The sequence below is a fragment of the Haliotis rubra genome, unplaced genomic scaffold (assembly GCF_003918875.1).
Source record: "Haliotis rubra isolate DU_JTF1 unplaced genomic scaffold, ASM391887v1 Scf260, whole genome shotgun sequence".
NCBI lineage: Eukaryota > Metazoa > Mollusca > Gastropoda > Lepetellida > Haliotidae > Haliotis > Haliotis rubra.
This window is the reverse complement of record NW_025766670.1, coordinates 322,698-343,085: the sequence shown is the minus strand read 5'-3', so window position 1 is coordinate 343,085 and position 20,388 is coordinate 322,698. Positions and strand designations below refer to the sequence as shown.

Here is a 20,388-nt window from a genome sequence, read left to right as displayed (position 1 = left end):
ATTATATATTCCCACCTCCTTTCCGTAGGATTCTACAAGCAAAAAGAGCATGAGTCAGGATAAGGAAAAATATGTAATTTTTAGAGTAAAATTGATATTTTATACTTATCCTGACTCATGAGGTAAGCCCTCCCATCCTCCCCACATAACACTTTGGATTTCCCTGTAAATTCAAATGTTGGGCTCAGTATATGAGGAGAGAGTGAGGCACATGGGTAGAGGTGGCGCCCTCGTTCCCGCGCTTGTGGAAGGGAGGTAACTCATGATGTACTAATTAGTGATTTTACATTGAAGGGAGCTTCAATTAGGGAGATACAAGTGTTCCACTATGTTCGCAAGAAGAAGAAGACAAGCAAAAAGAGCATGAGTCAGGATAAGTATAAAATATCAATTTTACTCTAAAAATTACATTTCTGTAATAACCCATATGAAGTCAATCTTTGCACGCCATGGAGTGCCAGACAAAGTTATCTCGGATAATGGACCCCAATATGCGTCAAGTGAATTCAAACAGTTCTCACGGTCATACGACTTCAAACATGTGACATCTCCTCCAACCTATCCTCAGGCTAATGGACTAGCCGAGAAGTCTGTTCAGACAGTCAAAAGAATGTTGCTGAAAGCAAAGGAAAGAAATGAAGACCCATACTTATCACTCCTTGCTTATAGGAACACCCCTGTATGTGCTCTTGGATCGCCTGCTCAGCTGCTGATGAGTCGAAGACTCAACACAAACTTGCCTTGCCATAATGAGATGTTGCAACCGAAAGTGGTCAACCCAGAGAATGTTCGGAAGGCAATAACAGAGGCGCGAATGTACCAGAAACAGTATTATGATCGAACGTCCAAAGTTCGACAACCCCTGTATCCGGACGACAAAGTGCGAGTGAAACTTGGAAGAGATTGGGTACCAGCAACGATCACAAAACCAGCTGATACTCCCAGGTCTTACCATCTGAAAACTATGAACGGTGTTGCATATCGGAGAAATCGACGTGATATAAACCCCACCAAAGAACTCTTTCAACCAGACCAGCCCTCAGTGTATGAAAGACCAGTGATTCCAGACCAACCAACAACACCCGCACCAACGTCCAGCTCACCGATGAAGCAAGCCTCTCCAGTCCGACCTCAGAGCATTCTGAGGAGAAACCCAACTACCTACACGTCAAGTGGTCGACCAGTGTTCAAAACCGGGTCGGTTTGAAGATTGACATTGAGTTTAAAGCATTCTGTTGAAACATATTTTGAAAGACTGTTAATTTTAAACTATATTTTTTTTATCAATGTGAAAGTTAAGTGATAAGAGTTTAGCCTAAAGTTTTTGCAGTTACAAGGAAGTTTGAATATTTCATTAGCTGCTTATGTGTTAATATGAATAAGTTTTGGTAAATTTTAAATGAAGGTTTTCTTTAGTAAAACGAAGGGGATGTCATGTATGGTACTTAAGAATCATATTCCGATTTAGTCATAACCATTCCAACTTTTATATACATCCTTAATCTGATTCCTTCTTTGGGTGCCTGTACAACTTTTGTGTAAAAAGAACGTCACTGATGTACACAACATGGCTACCGGTCAAATAAATTGATGATGTTCAATCCATGTGTGATCTTTGTGTTCACAAGCCATCCTAACTTAATGAAGATGAAACAGGGCTCTCGGGCTTAATGAGTTAAGTTGATCTTTGACGATATTTTTCAATTGATTTCAAACACTAACATTCATGATTGAATTTTATTGTGTACTTTTGCACATATTTATTTATCGGATGATCCTCGGGTGATGCATGTCAAGACTCATGACAAAAACCAAGGAATGCCACGGCTATTTTAAGCATGCAAAGGTTGTTGGACAGAATCTGAAATTTGAGGTTGATTTTGTTGGTGGCAATGTACTTCTGGACGGTACAGCGATGGGAGTAAACCAGGTGACGTCCTTCACCAAGTCTGCCCACATTCGATTATTTGTGGAGAAGCTTTCTGAGGAACCATTGCATCGTGTGTACATGCAGTGTGTGGAACAGAACGGTAATTCAACCGACTCCTTCGCCTGGATGAAGTCGGCTGGTCTTAAATGTGAAACTGAAGGCTTTCTTTTTGCTGTCCAGGACCCTCTCGCAATCGCCTAAATGTCATTCTAAACGAAAATATTTGCATGAAATGTCGATTGTGCAATGAATTTACAGAGACTGTCCAACAACTCGTCAGTGGATGCCCTTCTATGGCAAAACAGCATATCTTAAACAACATGATGACATGACTCGTTGCTTCTACTACCGTCTTCGCCATGCCTGTGGCTTTGACTCCGAGGTCCATCCATGGTACGACCCTGACCCTGAACATGTCCACGGTGTCATGGAAAATGATGCTTTCAAACTTCTGTGGAATAGGCCTGAGAAGAATTCCGCAAACAAACCGGATCATGTCCTTTTTAATAAAGCCAATGAATTAATTTATATCATTGAATTTTCTGACCCTTTTGACAGCAATGTGATTGGCAAGAGTCAGGAAAAGCATGCTAAGTATGCGGACTTCGTCTTTGAAATGTCTCGCTTTGCATCTGAAGTACACTGTCATCAGGCTCCCCATTGTTCTCGGTGCCCTTGGTTTGGTACCTCCTGATTTCTTGGCGCAGATCAGGATCGCGCCCGGGTTCTCCACCGGGAGCACAGTCCTTCTGACACTCTGGGTAATGCAGAAGGCTGACTATGCAGCTGATTTGTAGTTAGTGCCAGGGCTATTTCTTTTACCATAAAGACGTCAGTTCCAAGAGAAAGGAAACCATTCATGCAGTCATAGTACAAAGTCAATACTTCCTAGGCAGCATACCGGTATATTGCAGCCTTACAGTCATCTCCTTTCCACCATCTGTCAGTTGACTATTAGGATTTTGATCAGACTCATTTCCTCATGTGGCAAAACACACAAGTATAACTCACAGGTCGCTTCCACACAACAAATCAGCCTCTTGTTTTGCACAGGTGGGAAGGACAGTCGTGTATACAAATGTGCAACGTCTCAACAATATTTCTTACGTAAATTATCTTTCTATATTTGTTATCTTCTTCAGTTTATGTAACTTAACAATTGAAATTCAAGACACTTATGAAGCCAACTATGTTGCAGGTGGTGTATTGCGGATCGGGTATGAAAAACGACTTTCCGAATTTGCCAAGTTTGAAAACCAATTTGAGGTAAGTGTACTTTTGTATTTCTTAGTTTTGTATCTCAGTTGCTACCTCGGGTTATGTTAAGTTTCCAGTGCTTGTTGTACGAGATGCCTCATTGGATGGGAGTTCAATCGAAAAGGGAACATTTAGTCACACTGGGGATTTCATGATATAACATAGTTTCAGTATTAATTGATATGCTTGCCAAAGCATTTTTAAGCACAGCTTACTTTCTGTCCTTTAGCAATGCATCTCCAAGTCTGCTGTGAAGACCAAGTTTGAGCAGCACACTGTGAGCGGCAAATCCATCACATCCGATGTCAGGGGAATCATGGAGCAGGCATATACCACAAGTCTACAGCTGAAGTAAGTCACACATTACACTAACACTACACAAAGACTCACAATAATGCCCAGAAGAGTGACTGGAGTGACAGACTTTTGCCTATACTTCATATCAGTACAACACTTGCATCCCTGTATGCTGTCTGTACTGAAGATATTTGAGTCTGTTGGCTGCAAGTTGGTCATGTTAATATTTTTTATGGATTTCACTTCTTACCTAGCGGAAGACCGAAAGATATAGTTAAAAGTCAACGACTTTGTAAGTGACCATGGTTCTATAAGTGGATGTTGTGAAACATGAATGTGTGTTTTGATGATACTGGATTTTGTGAGCCATAGCAATAGTGGAAAGGTGGTACTGTGGTCAACATGATTCCTCCTCTGTCTCTAGAACTAACCAGGAAAAAAAGCGACAGGACAAAGAGGGTGAGCTAAACGTCCTGGAGAAGGAGCTGACCTGGCTGAACGATGACACGATTAAGGCCTTGGTGGAAGAGATGGATAGGAAAGTAAGGGCCTTTCAGATCTGACCTCTACTCTGTGGGGTTAGAATAGGTCCTGACCTGCTGGGTCAGAATAGGTTTCATGCGATACATATTTACAGGAACAATTAGGTATCTTATTTGATCTGATGGTTAGGCTTTGTTTATTGTGTGTTTTCATTCCATGGCGGCAAGTGAGTTTGACATAGTAATATTAATGCCAACCACATTCTGTCCTAGACTTCAATATTTACAGGCCTTTTAAATATAGAAGGCATACTGTTTACCTGACATATAACAACATTATGTCACTGAACATTTAAAGGATTACACTTTGGAATTGAAACCACTACCTTCATGTTCAATTTGTTAAGTTCCACCAAATATACAGGTCAAAAAAGCGCTGGAGGAGGAGGAGACCGGCCGCCTGTCTGCCCTGGTGGAGCAATATGACCAACCCTTCTGTGCTGACAAGGTCAAAGATTACAAGAAGGTGGGCACAACAACACACACAATTTTATATCAACCCAAACTGTAATGCTCATTTGACTGAGTGAGTTAATTTTAAAGTCACATCGGCAGTATTTCAGCCATATCGTGACCATGAGAGTTCCATATTAAAATAAACCTAGTCAGTATAAATACCTCTCAGCGAAGGACAGTAAAATAGCTACAAGATCACAGGTGAACCTTTAAAACTAGCACGTAGGCGACAATAAGTTTACACTACTTAACCCCCTTTGATGGTACTGCCACAAACGATCTCAACTATGAGATGCATTCGTCCAAACATTTACAAGGAGGTCGGCACAACAACGCCAATTAATTTCTTGTGGCCTAATGAAATCTGATAATCAGAATGTATTTGTATTTCACGTGGTAAACATACTACTCAACTTTTGACAGGGAGATTCTGTTGGATGTAGAGTGAGTTATTCAGTCCCAAATCCCCATGAAATATTTATTGTATAACCCTTTAGGTATGAGTGATTGCTGAAAATAAGTCAGCTATAAAATTCAAGTTTTATGGTTCAAACTCATGCAAATATCCAAAAGATATTACACTGCGTGTTTTATCCTATACGGGTAATATTGGTTGATATTCCCAAATTTGATTTGGCGATTTCCCAAGTCAGGTTCATAAGTTATGAATATTTGTCCTGGCTATTGATATGGTAAAAAGGATGCTTACCATTTTGATGCTTACCATTTGACACAGTATAACAATAACTCTAGATATATATAGTCCTCCTGAGAGGGTATGTAAGTCCCAAAAGTTTCAAAGTTAAATTTTTGCTTACTCGATTTTAAGACGTAGTATATTTGTTCCTTTAAAATTCGGCTCAACTTGTCCTACAATCGCCAGTGGCTAAGGGGATGGTATAAATCCAATTAGGGCCCATGCAGGTAGCAAAGGTACTGTCCCCATGGTCCCTAGTATGGTGATCTACCTTCAGTTGTTGGCGATGTATAGCACATTTTTATATTGTATTGTCCAAAAATAATTTTCTACTTTTAAAAATATATATGCTACCCTGAGTTTTAACTCAATCTGTGATAATCTAGTGGTTTTACTGTCCTTCGTTGACAGGGTTTTATATATTATATGTATGTATTATGAATTTATAACTAGTTTTAGTCACGATATGGCTGAAATATTGCCGATGTGACTTTAAATCTTAGCTCACTCACTCTAAATATATATGTCCTAGTTATGTCTATGAATTTGTGAGTACCCCAGATTATGGGATTCTCCGAAAAACACCTGTTTCATTTCATGCTTTCCTTACTTGCAGTGATGTGAATAGCTGTTAAGTCGATGTTTAAACTAAATTCTCTCACTCAGTGAAAATATGTCCTTGTAAAAAACCTTCCAAAACAGTTATGTTTACCCCGTTGTTTGCCAGGGGTTCTTAGTTGGAGTCTGAGATAAAAACTCTGCCTTGGTATACAAGGTGCAGTTGTATATAGAAATATTCCAGATTGACTAAGTGTAAATGGATCATTGCCTCTGTAGATGAGCATGATGGTCTCACCATCTTGTTATACTTGTCGCTTTACGCCTTGGGGTCACAAACAGGCTGTCAGTGCAGTGTTCTCATCTCATATTTCCCAATAACTAACTACACATAGATCAAAGATTGTTCTGTGGAACTGGTCCCTGAGATGCTGTAGATTGACAAATGAAGCCAATTGCTGTCGTCCATAATTATTGCTGGAATTTTGTTACGAGCACCTCAAACCCAGATGTGACAGCTTGTTTGTTGACTCCCCTATCTCCACCCCATCGTATCACGCGACTTGTACATCTGGTTTCCTACTTCAGGGGTTGAATGCACGTGTAAAGGAGGAGGAGATAGGACGTGACCTGAAGGATGCTTTCTTGGCAAGCATCAACACCATTGAAGCAAGGATGGCAGGTAAAGGGTGCTATTATTCATAGCTGGCATTTGATAGTGCAGCCTTACCATTCGGTTTGTCAGTGACTTGTGTTCAAATATTGCAGGTTGCATAAAACAATCTGCTTCATCTGAAGTTTATGGAAAATGCGATTGGACTGGAATAATCCCCCAAATACAAGCAGGTTTCACTGCCATGAGCATGTATCATCATTTCGTGACAGAAGGGTTTTGGACCGAAAAATAGAACTGTTCTATTTTCATTTTTCTTCTTTGGGTTATTAGGGCGGTGGGGTTACTAAGTGCTTAAAGGGTTCGCTCGTCACGCCGAAGACCCGGGTTCAATCACTCCCAAACCCCACCACCACCACCCCTTTCCCCTGGTACAATGTGTGGAGCCCATTTCTGGTGTATTGCTTAAAGCTTCGTGAAACTGAACTGGGTTACTGTAGGCTTAATCTGTAATAAGCTGGTTCCGGGCTCCCTATGCTGTAGCTGTGATGGGATTGTATACATCATTATCCAAAACTATGCTGATATTTGCAAAGATAATGAGGTTAAGGACAAATCAAACATAAATAAAGTAACATTTCCTGAATTTTGGTGAATTACTTGATTGATACTTGAATGATTTTCACAGTAGGAACCTGTAAAAATTGTCAAATGTGTGCAAACCGATTTCAAGATTCATGTCGCCTATGTCTCATATATAACTGAGTTTAATTTCGTGTATTTGTATCAACAAATATCTGGCAAATCCAAAAAAAAATTCTGGATAAATGTTTGTCGTAAAAAAGTCGTATTTTCAATGTTATCCCATGTTTTGTTCACAAGACACTATAAGGTTTATTACAATGTTATGTCACGAAAATTGCAGTATATAAACATGATTTTTTAATATTCACCAGTCCTAATTACATGGCTTATGGATCAAACAAAAGTTACAAGCGCGAACTCTAACTACAATTTTCAAGTAAATGCAAAGGTCACCGGAAGTGATTTCAGAGACACATCTTTCGTTATTGAATATTTATAGTAAATTTGGACATGTTTCGTCTGTCAAAGGTTACACTTCTAACTTCAGAACAATTGAATAACATAAAAATACGTAGGCATCGAAATTACACTCTTGGTTAATATTGATGATAGATTTATCATAGCTGTTTACATCTTTCAACATTTTCAGGTATTTTAATATGCAAATTGTTACTATGCAGTTTATTAACAACTAATAATGAATCCACCCTACGCAATCTAGCTCTCTATGTTAAATGAACATTTATTCGTCGTAACGAGCACTTACAGTTAACCATGTCTTAATGAATGTAACTCGCTTGTATAAGGGCCGGTGGCCTAAAATACAATAAACGATTCTCTTGTCTTGTCTTGTCTACTTATACATTTTATTGGTCTTTTTTTCTCTCTCCAAATGAAAAATAATGGGTAATAGCTCTAAACATCATTAGCAAAGCGTAAATAACCAGTCTTCAATTACTGTCTTTCATCCTGATATCACCCGGGAAGGTCCGGGTTAGAATGAACCTTCAGTGACTTATGTTTGTCGTAAGAGGCGACTAACGGGGATCGGGTGGTCAGGCTCGCTGGCTTTGTTGACATGTCATCGGCTTCCAATTGCGCAGATAGATGCTCATGCTGTTGATCAATGGAATGTCTGGTCCAGACCGCCGCCATATAGCTGGAATATTGCTGAGTGCGACGTAAAACTCAACTCAACTCATCCTGATATCTGGTGTGTGGAAAACTAACAAAATTAGTCTGATATGGTCATTTTATATTACTTCATAACATTTCATGACATAAACAGTCAATCTATCCGTGTAGTCATCGGAGTCGCTGCTCCAAGACAGTACGTCATTCTGTTTCCCATAAGAAGTCTGTGTCCTTTAAACGGCTACATAAAAACATGCACAAGGTGCAAATTTGCATAAATATGAGATTGAAGTTTTGGCGTTTTATGTTGCACCAGTGCACACTCTAACTCTTTAAATTGAGCCCTGTCACTTCACTAGGTAAATAGTTATTGCTAGTTTTAATTCGGGATGACATTATTGTACTCTCCTGTCGAATGAGTTCCACAGCAGTATTGAGCAAAGGCCCTCGTTTCTTTGTGAGGATTAAAAAGATTAACAGTTACGGCTCAGTGATTGTGCAGGGTGAATTTGTTACCCCTGCTTTGGCTGCGACAAAACTTCACCCAGCACCCCAGTCAGGGCCAATCAACGCAATCTCATGACCACCGGTGAACAGATTTCACAAGATAAACTAAGTGACCTATATTCATATCATTTGCTACAAGTTGAATTTTAACTGAGTGAACTATGCCAATGACAAGTATTATTAAGTATGGAGATTTCCTTGTTTCTCCATTGCATTATGGCAAACGTTCATGTAAACACTCGTTTCATTCCCGATGGACGCAGCGGTCAGTACTTGGTCTACTAATCCAGGTAGGGTCCATGTACGAAGCAAATGTACTGTAAAGTCCCATGGTCCCTAGTATGGTGATCTACCTTCAGTTGTTGGCAATATAAAGCCTGTTTTTATATTGCATTGTCATCTATAGTTAAACTGTTTTAGGTCGTATTACTAGTTTTAAATACGAATCGGTGATAATCTAGTTATTTTACTGTCCTTCGTCGACAGGTTTTTACAATTTACCATTAATTACTATGTATAAAATTAATTGTTCTCTTCACGATATGGCTGAAATATTGCCGATGTGACGATACATTTTAACTCACTCACTCACTTGGTCTACTGGGGCTGTTAGTTCAGTATCAAGACCAGATGAAATGCTTACATCCATTGGAAGTGTTGTAGGAAAGACTGTCGATCAACATTCAACACTAAAGATTGCCTTGTGACATCGTACAAGGATGGGGTGGCATCGTAAAGTGAGTGATGTGATTACCAAAAGCCACCCCAACATTTATAAGGTCAATGACTTTTAAGGCCTCCACCTAGGAAGAGAAGATATGTTGAACTGAACCATGCCTTGGAAAGGAACAAGAGAGAACTAGCAACTGGTGCCATGTCATACATTGACTCAGCATCACTTTAACTGGATATTAAGTGCATTGCTGTGAAATATTGATGTTTTATTCACGTAATATGTGATATTGATTTTGTATTAAGTAGTATAAGTGGATAATAAGTGTATATAAATGATTAATAAATATAGGTAAACATTGACTCAAGTAGTTGATATTTTTTCACATTTGGTCCCGGATACTATGTCACAGGGAATAAAATAAGGGATTAAAGGGGATTATCATACCCCAGGGATTTGTTATACTGATCAATAGGAGTTTGGTAAGTGGGAAGACCCTGTTTACTCGTTATAACAATTTCTTTGCTGTCATTGTTTCACTGTTGTACCCAATGTCTTCACATTTGGTGACACCCTACATTGGGGGATTACACAGACAGCAGTCATATCGATTTTGGTGACCTTGACTTTATTTTTAAGGTCACCACGACACTTTCGAAACTCTTGTTAACGCGATATCTCATGAACTGTTGTACCCAATGTCTTCAAATTTGGTGACAGCCTACATCAGGGGATTACACAGACAGCAGTCATGTCGATTTGGTGACCTTGACTTTATTTTCAAGGTCACCACGACACTTTGACCACTTTTGAAACCCTTGTTAACGCGATATCTCATGGACTGTTGTACTCAATTTCTTCAAATTTGGTGAGAGCCTACATTGGGGGATTACCTAGACACCAGTTGATTTGGGTGACCTTGACCTTATCTTTAAGGTCACTACGACACTTTGACCACTTTATCTCATAAAACATATCACCCAATGTCTTCAATTATGCTGACAGCCTACATTGGGTCATTTCAAGCATCTTGTAAATAATTTCATGAGCAATTACCCCTTCAACCTCAAAAAGAACATACACACAAGTCAGTTATACGATCGATCAAGTAATAAATACTGCATATCTGCAATTTGTGCAGAACATTGGCGATATGAGGACAGTGTTGCAGTTTAGTAATCTTTTTAACCCAAACAAATGACGAGAAGTTGATCGAATTATCGTCTGTAATGTAATAGTAGATCGTGGAATATATTTATCATATATTTATATGCAAGAAACTATATCTTTTTCAATGCAATTGTATTTTACAAGGCACTGAGGAAGTACAGATTATGTTGCTGCTATTTATACAGGAAGGTAGTACTCAGGTATCAGGGTTATCCTGAACAAACTGTAAGCGACCTGTCAAATAACAGTTGTAACTAATGTTACCATGGCTTATTTGGAATTTGGGGCCGTGTTTGTGTCAGTTACATCCTTGTTAGAGTTTCAGTATATTAACGTCAATTCGTTCTTTACAAATACTATCGATCAAAGGACTCTTTCCTCTTTCCTGTTACGGAACTTTTCATAATTTGCAAATTTCAGTAACAGGAATGAGGAAATAGTTTATCAACCTTCTGTACGCGATTGAAAACAAACAATAATGTGTCAAAGCAATGACACAACTAAATTGTATTGTTCGGATTAGCCCGATACGACCTGTTCTTGGCGAAACAGGTAGATATTCTATTTTTGTTTCAACACATTTAAGAGCAGTCAGCTGTTGAATTGACGTTATTACGCATGTATGCTATTAGAAACCCATACCAATGTTATGTTATGTTATGTTAAAACAATTAGATGACAAAGTTTAAAATAGCTGGGTGTCTGATATTAGAAATATTCTTTTCATGTGTGGGTTCTCTTATGTTTGCATATCACAGGATGTGCAGGGTATAAGGATCAACATTTGATGATAAATCTTTTAAATTCTAAGAATGAAGATGTTATTACCTCTGTTGCTCGTTTTCTGAAATATACATATTATATATACATCCATCCATCCATCCATCCATCCATCCATCCATCCATCCATCCATCCATCCATCCATCATCATCCATCCATCCATCCATCCATCCATCCATCCATCCATCCATCCATCCATCCATCCATCCATCCATCCATACATACATACATACATCCATACATACATACATACATACATACATACATACATACATATACAGAGTTTGTACTTATCACGTTTTACAGTTATGAAAATTGGATGAAGTGAAATATGTATTAGCAAAAGGATTAGGGGACAGGGCTTACTGGACATACTAGTACTTGTTGTATATATGATTCCCACTGAACGGTTCTTTGTTAGTATTACTTATTGCTTCATATTATATAACACAACAGGAATTAGGCGGGATATAGTGGTAGCTGTTTGGTAATACCCGACACCGCTCTGTGTCTTAATTTTAATGTCGAATTTTACTGCAAGTATTGAATTTGAAAAGAAAAACGTTTCATTGTGATCACCGGTATTTTTGTTGTTGTTTGATCGAATCATCAATGGTCATTCTGAAACATCGTAGTTGAACCGAGAATCGCTGAGAATGTTTTGAAAAACAAGAACTTTCAGTCATATTGCAGAGTGTTTATGAAAACATGTCACACGTATGTCGGTTATGTTTCGCCCATTACATCACAACTATAATTCAATATTAGCTTCCTAACGCAAACCCGTGCAGAGCCTGGTTAGAAAGGGATCGGGTGGTCAGGCTCGCTGACTTGGTTGAAAAATGTCATCGTTTCACAATTGCGTACATCGATGGCATGCTGTTGATGTCCAGACTCGATTATTTACAGACCGCCGCCATATAGCTGGAATATTGATGTGTGCGGCGTAAAACTAAACTCACTCACCTAACTGCATAAAACCCAAGAAAATAGGTCAGCAATGTATGTTGGTCATATGAGGGGACTAAATGCATGGTTTGCTCAGGCCCTGTAAATTTATTGACTGAATCATTTCTCATATGTCAGGATGCATGCTCATGATCTCAATCACTGGTTTGTCTCAACTAGACTCATTTAGTCGGAGTAGATTAGTTGGTGTAGGGAATGTCTAGAATTTTCCTTAGTCCTTAAATCCAACATCCCAACAGACTTGAAGTGATCATATTTTGGGGTGATTATGTCTGTTTGTTGAAGGAAGATGGTTAATGACAGTTTACAACGAACTTTTAATGAATGAAATATTTCACTGCATCACAAGGAGCTAATTTCATGGACCTTGAATGTATCATTTGCATGGTAGACTGATTGTAAAGTGGCGAGAGGCAGCCAGTGCATGACGGCCAGCATGGATTAATGCTGCAATACACCCACAGTCACCATAACAGACTGAAGAAAGATATCATTGATATCTCATGACATATTTAGGTCCAATATAAGTAGCCCACTCTCCAATGACACCTAAATCGGAGTTGTTTACGATATGTTCTCAAGAAAGGTATTAATATTCAAAATTAGTTTTTCCCCTTATCATGTTAAAGTTCCTGGGTTCCTGGTGGTGAACGTCTTCTTCTTACCACAACAAGTTATCATGGTGTGATGTTATTATTGGAATGGGGTTAATCCCATTGCCTGTAAACACAACATACAGGGAAAAGTTGCCAGCAGTGTCTTACTCTGTGTAACAGGCATCAAATCCAATTACAAGGATAACAGGATTAACATTGATCATTTGAGGATGTTATGTATTGACTATTACATGTTTGCGCGTAGGAAGTAAAGTGAAAAAATATCGATTGTATCCTTTGACTCATGTTGTTCAGTAACATGGAACAGTTTTAATCATTACAGTGTCATAATTCAAACAACCAGATTGACCATTCCTTGTGACAGTCATTTTATGTTTTCTGACTCAAATATGGTCTACAAAAAGTGATTTTAACCGCAAAAGAAGACAGTAATAGTCTATACAGTGGAAACAGAGACAGTTACCACAACAATTATTTCAATAAATCATCACTCCATCATCATAAACTAACTTCTTTCTGTTGACTTTTAGATCAACTGCCATCCATTCTACGAAACGAGACGAGACCAATGCCGTATGATCTCATTCCAAATAGAGATGATTGGATGGCTCGTGCACTTAACTGTCATAATCTTTATGAGGACTTTGAAGAGGACTTAAATTTCAAGCTTCCCTCCTCCCTTCAGTTGACTGAAACTCAGGTGGCATATTTACAAGCAGCTGGAGCTGTTGCGTGCGTTGTAAGTTGTCACTGAAATATCTGCCATATACGTTTACTTAGATGTATATTTTTCAGCTTCATTGAGAGCTAATGATTTGACAGCTGTTGACAATGTAGGACTAACCCTAAGTGGTTAATGTCTGAACAAAGTCCAGGTCAAAGTTCTATAAGTAGAATACCTAGCCCAAATCCATACTCACTCGCTCACCATATCTTAGGACAAGATATTACATTGTATGAAGCGTAATTATGGAGGTTAAAATGTAGGTGTTCGGCATGACTTATTTAAGCCTTTCTTTCTTTGTAACAGTTCATGCCAGACTCTCATTTAGCTAGAACAGCTTATTGATAGTTAATTTATTTCAGACGTTTTGAGAATGTTGAAACATTTGTTAAAACACAAAAGAAGATTTTGAGTTCTCTCAATTTCAACCCTTTTATTACATCTCTGACCACAGTTGGGTCGGAAACACAGTTCCAATGAAGCACACCGATCGTATCAAGATGAAATGCTGTTATCGTTACTCACTATAGTTATGTCCTTGTCATTGCAGGCACTGCATAGTCGTACAATATGACCTGTTAGTTCTAGTGAAGTAATACAAGATGTAGTAGCCAAGGGGGTACTTTCATCACTCATATACTTTCTCCTTTGTCTGAAACAAGTAGTTGTGTAGTCTTATGGTCTGATGAACAGATGTCTGTTCCTGTCCCTCCATAGATATGGCTTGAGATTGCTTCAGGGATTTCCACTTCCTCACTCTTTCATGACAAACTTGGCTGAAATGATAGTGATGATATATATTTATGCGCTGATTTTTAACTGAAACCAAATATTCTGATTCTGGTCCTAATAACTTCAGAATGGCAAGGCTTTCTGAGTTTTTTGTACTTCTTTTTTTTTAAACATTTGTACGATTATTGTCGGTTGAAGGCTGCGATAAACATTGAGACAGTCGCGCCAGCAGCACCAGTAGTACCAGCAGTGATATGCAGTGTCAATATGCTACCCAAGGTGTGGGAATGGTGGGTCTGGACGGATAAGCAAAAAGGGAAGGCTTTCAAGCAACAGTATAAGATGTATGTCAGCAGCAAACTCACAGACATCAAATCTGAATGTAGAAGCATGGTTGATGGGTGAGTAGCTTCTTTGACTTCACAACAAATGTCACTCATTAATGAGTATCCTTTGTCTTCACAACCCATTGTTCCAGTTTAGCTATTGTCCTTTGTATCCTCAATAGTTTGTCTCTTTGTAAGAGTACTATCAACACATTACTTCCTTAGAAAGTAATCTTTATCTCCACTCATTGTTCATCTTAAATACGTTGTCCTAGTCTCAACATGTCACAAGGAACTGGAAGGTATTGAATAGATGGCTGTGGTATGAGTATTTTCTGAAATCTCCTGTTGAGAGGTAGTTCAAGGGTTGTCATATTCCTACAAATACCATAATCTTGATGATGTTATTTGGAATCAAATGACAACCCTTGAATATGTAAACAGCCACATAGGTTGATATACATGTAGTTGGCTTTCTGGGACATTCGTTATGATGGTGTTTGTGTGTTGCAGGGAGCTGTCGTCTAACTTTGACCAACTGTGTCAACAGGTAAAGAGAACCAAGGACCAGCTGCAGGAGGACCTCGACCAGCTGAATGTCACCATCTCAAAGCTGGGGGGAGATCTCTGGCAAGTCCAAATCTCTGAGGTTAGTGTTGACATTGAAGGATGGCAAAGCCTTAGCTGTTGCAATATTGGATAGAATAGAATAGACTATCTCACAGCTGAATGATGTCTCTAGTAAGTGGAAGTCTCTGAGGTATGTCTAGTGAAAATCCCACAGCAGAAGGACATCTGTAGTGAGTTACAATCTCAAGAATGTATTGATTTTGAGGCAGTAATTGTTATATGCTATTCCTCCAATTGTGCTACGCCCCTACAGATTGACGGTAAAGGGGTACTGATCTACAGCAATTCCCTGGAACTGGTTGTTGCTTTTGTTATTTTTCACGCGACTACCCGGTATCACTGAATTGTTAACTGGGTTGCGATCTTTGCTGCTCCAACCTCAAGTGCAATTGGTAGTACAAGAAGTATCCTTGGATTGATCAACAAAGACGAAATACAGTTTCGTCTTGGAATTAATTGAAAAATATAGTCAACTTTTTACACATTAATATTTCCATCTTGACAATTATAATAAGAAATCAAAACATTTTGAACTTCCACATAATTTTGCTTTATAGTCCTGGCATAATTATTTTATTATAATATTTTTATACACTTCATGAAAACGTATACGATCGTTTTTGGTGAATTGACAAAAGGAATCTAATATCTAGACATTTCATATGTTGCTTAAGTGAATCACATTCGCTTAGTGCGACCTAAGTGCGACCTAGTGCAAGTTGTCTGTTGCACATTGAAGAACTTCATGGCGACAAATTAAATGAAGTGGAATGATTCTGTTGAATGCAACAAAAAATAAATAAAAGCAAAATACAAATGTTAAAATAAAAACCGACTAAAGTTATAGCAATAATATCAGGCTGTTACCTTGCTCGTGAAATATGTCCATCACTATCCAGATAAAAGGACATGCTGAGGTACACAATATATAGATATAATATGTAGTTACATTAAAAACAGCAGTAGGCCTTGCTGGCATACGAGACACTAAATACTTGATGATACATAATATAAAAGTGAATAACAGTTATAACTATGTTTACATACATACATGCGTGCGTGCGTGCGTACATACGTATATACATACACGTATACACGTGCATACATACGCGCACGCTCACACATGCGTACATACACATACATACATGTATGTGCACATATACGCACACACGTATACTACACGCACGCACATACATACAAAGTGACGTGTGCTCCACACAACATGTCCATATGAGAGATGTTCCTGAGTGCCGCGATTACTTCGGAATCCGTCTTGTTCCAGTGCTAAAATATCGTTACGCCCTATCCATCAGCAATTCTAAACAAGTTTTATTCTAAAGAGCCTTTGCAGGCAGAAGATCTGGTTCAGCAGCCTTGCCACCTTCTGCACGTGCAATCGCGCACCCGACCTCACCGAGCGTGATGGGTGAATCTAAGTCACTGTTGTCGTAGTCAGCTCTTGCGTAACATTGTTGTTGTTGAGCTCGGTCATGACCTTGTTCAAGTAATTATCGTCGAAGCGAGCTGAAGGTGTATCTTCCCATAGATCAGTCATGCCAAGTTCTGTGCGAATCTGGGATAGGCTTGAGGGAGTAAAGAACATCAGTTTTCCGTTACTTATTTCGACAGCAAATCAGCCATCTCTGACCACATCAAATCAAGACCCAATTACCTTATTAACTGGGCTGACATCACCATTCTTCCAAGTAACCAAACAGGCCAAATCACTCCAGATCAGTGGCCATTTAACCATTTGCTCTCCTAGATGATGATGTGTAAGGAGTACAAACCCTGAAAAGCCTAAAATTCTGCTACCTCTCAGGAAAATTACCACATTCAGCAAAAATGTCATGGCAGATATGATTGTCAGTGAAATGGTCTCTCACGTCATGCTCTCACATATTGTTTTTCATTCTCAGGGACAAGGCTGACAGGTTGGATGGAGAACTGAACACATTTGTTGAAACTTACTTGAAGGAGTAGAGTGTAGGAATCTAACCAGCGGAACCCTGACAGTGAAGATCCTGATACCCAGCCTAGTGTAGCAGGGTGACTCTCTCAACATTGGACAGTACAACTGAGCACGGGGTGAACTCATAGTGCAAATACAACTCAGAAAGTTGTATTGTTATATACAAGAGTAGTTATTGAGCTTCCAAAACATTAACATGGAATTTTGATTCGTAACTGTGTACTTCTATTTTAGTTAACCCCAATCAAAGTCAGAGGAAGGGGGGGGATTAAAACATTTAAACAGCTTTGATACCAAAAAGCAACAGAGTGGTATGGTGCCAGCAGATTTCCGAGGTGAAATTCTCAGTTCGATACTTATAAGCAATGTCATTATTTAGCGTTGACAGAATTTGTAACTGTGATATAGATATGTCGTTGTCACAGTCAAAACTCAATGTCTTGTTTTATTGACAACTGTGTGTCTGCCTGCCTGTCTGCTAATGACAATATTCAATACCCAGCTGCTATCACTGACCACATGCAATTTGAACTTAACACCTATCAGGCTATACACCATAAACAAAAGGCATTGATTTATGGCCCGAGTTCGGTCTCTGTCACATTATGTAATTACACAGACAGGCAGGTGTGATACTTGAACACATGTCATAGTATGATATCTGTTGACTGCAAAATGTTAAACACAAAAAATGAGCATGTATTTACAAAACCCAACATCTCTATATGTACACACACAATGAGCCGTGAGGGCATCTGCAAATGAACCAGCCGTTACACTTGAGTGCACACCCACCCGCTCTGACTGGGTTCGGTATCCCGGCTGCTTCGTTTCTTGGGAAGTAAACCCAAGTACACAATTTTGCACTTTTGATTTGCGATTGTACGCTTATAATTTTGTTTATATGTTTTTTCATAACCAGCAATGTATATTATATGTCATGAATAAGTGATAATTGTGTTTTAATTGTGTTTGATTTTTGGGTTGCATGTGACCTTTAAGTATCGAAATGAGAAAGTGACTCGGTAAGAAGAACGTGTGGTGAAATAGACAAATGAAATTATATAAACAGTTAATTTACTGTCATAACATATAAAAAGCTCGCGCCTGTGAGATATCAACAAAACATTAGAAAAATAGCTCACACCAAGCCTTCACCGAGTATTCACCGGACAACCCGCTTCCAAGCTGCGCGAACCTATTTCACTGCGCACGTGCTATGAGCGCAGCCCAGCTGTTGAAACCAGTTTTCCCCTGAAAAGTCGGGGTAAAATTAGTGAAACGTTTGAACTCCGATTTCGCGCGGGATTTTTCATCGCGTTATTTTTCAACTTTATAAGTTGAATTTGCATTTTTGACGATTTGTTTCGGTAAGTCCACACCGAAAGGTATCAGAATCTGCAAAGTTGGGTTTTACGTTGCGTGTGACCTTTAAGCAACAAGGAGGTTTTCTCCCCCCCACCCCCAAGCTTGCACGAGGACGATATTCTTCAAACTAACGTCTGATCCACCCCAATAAATACCCCAAGAGGTAGACAATGACACCATATTATAAAACACAACAGGGGCATTAGTAAACAAATTTTCAAACATGTTATTCACAATTACGTGTATACGCGTTGAACACATTATTGAACATCGATACATTCCTACCACATTACGCAATGCAATTATCAAATATAATTTGTCAGACGGTTGTGTACATCCTTGTGTCACCGTCGAATCTAATGGGACACTTAATGTTTCAGGAATGTGCATGAGGGTCTAAACCTGTTGCGTTCAAAGTCTATTTCATCTTCAGCACACCAATTTTATAACCTCAAACCACGCCAAGCACACGCGGCCTTGTCCTCTCCTGGCCAGCTGTGTACCCTTCTCAACCAACTGTTCAGGCCAATCCTTACAAGTAGCCATCTTCTCGTAGCCGTATATCATCGCTTCGTCTTACCAGTTCTGGCCTAAATCGGGCAGCAGCTTCCTATGTTCCCAGGAGGGTCTCCAGGAGTTCAAGCTGGTGTCCAACGTCATCGGCTCTCGCCTTCTTTCCCGGTAATCAACGTTAGGTGTCAACTTCCTGTGCGGCATAGAATCCATTACGACATTGTCACTCGTGAAAGTCGTAAAACGGCCGTACACGTCCACTGACACACTGTCTTCGTTTGCAGAACCAGAGTCCGATAATGACACTACTTCCCCAGTGTCTGTATTATTACTGCAAACCACCTGTCTACTCCTTACTTCACATCTCTTGTGTTAAAGGGCATCGGGAACATAACAAGGGCTTCGTTGAAACGTATCGAGGGAGAGAGACTTAAAATCGATGTCACTCTCCGGCTGTGATATATAGAGGGACGGGGCCTAAGGACAGGTCAAGCGGTATTTGGATGGTGGTACGGTGAGCTGGGACAGGGTGTCGGAAAGGTGACAGTAAAACTTCTACTCGATAATTCAAGCATAAACTGGCGTGAGAGGCGTCAGCGCAATAGTGCATGGCACTAATTCACCTCTCTATTAGTGTCAAGCCGCGGGCGCGTGTAAAATCCGTATACAAATGTTAGCAAACAATTACGCAAGGGTCTTTGTCCAAACTAGACCAAACTCTAATCAAGTATGAAAACAGACCCGGCTAACGATGCAACACGATGTTCGGACTCAAACAGAACCAGCTAACGCTGCAGACAGATTGACAGACAGATACCTCATTTACGTCTCACAGCATGTACAACATAAAACATAGACAACATAACCAGGGATCAATAAAAGCACATGCACCATTCCTTATGGAATTATGATAGACTAAATCTAAAATATCTACAGGCAACTACAAATCACAGAAAAACGTTTGCGTTAGTGCACAATTGTAATTTAACTACTATACAACTAACAGTCGTCTTCTATATAAAATAAGGAATAAGGTTTTGGCAACACTACTAACAACTTCATAATTTGATATTTAAAAGCAAAATTTCTGCTCTTCGGTAATGTTAAAAAAGCCACCATAAATAGTACAAACATTGGTAAACAATTCTGATCGCAGGTCGTCGTACATCGAGCACTTAAGTAAAACAGCACCTCAGTTTTGTTGACACAACAACAGATTCATACAATTTTCTAAAAGCATTATGTGGCATACCTCCCAGGGCTTTGCACTTGGCAGTAACAAGACCCAGTGCCCTGCTGGCAGAGTGGGCAACAGCCTTAGTGGTAACATTAAAATC

General features: G+C 39.3%; 2 protein-coding genes across 2 annotated transcripts in view; both read left to right on the top strand.

The window, feature by feature from the left end:
• LOC124280112 (mitofusin-2-like) overlaps window positions 1–17,609 on the top strand; it is a 115,739-nt gene extending 98,130 nt beyond the window's left edge. The window contains exons 8-16 of the mRNA XM_046716003.1: window positions 3,129–3,196; window positions 3,417–3,538; window positions 3,909–4,026; window positions 4,391–4,492; window positions 6,326–6,419; window positions 13,317–13,525; window positions 14,441–14,643; window positions 15,082–15,217; window positions 17,118–17,609. Of these exons, the coding sequence (XP_046571959.1) occupies window positions 3,129–3,196; window positions 3,417–3,538; window positions 3,909–4,026; window positions 4,391–4,492; window positions 6,326–6,419; window positions 13,317–13,525; window positions 14,441–14,643; window positions 15,082–15,217; window positions 17,118–17,129 (1,064 nt within the window). The 3' untranslated portion in view covers window positions 17,130–17,609. The remainder of the gene's footprint in view (window positions 1–3,128; window positions 3,197–3,416; window positions 3,539–3,908; window positions 4,027–4,390; window positions 4,493–6,325; window positions 6,420–13,316; window positions 13,526–14,440; window positions 14,644–15,081; window positions 15,218–17,117) is intronic.
• The window catches only part of LOC124280109 (mitofusin-2-like), a 357,012-nt gene that overhangs the window by 138,831 nt on the left and 197,793 nt on the right, over window positions 1–20,388 (top strand). The gene's annotated exons all lie outside the window — the stretch shown is intronic.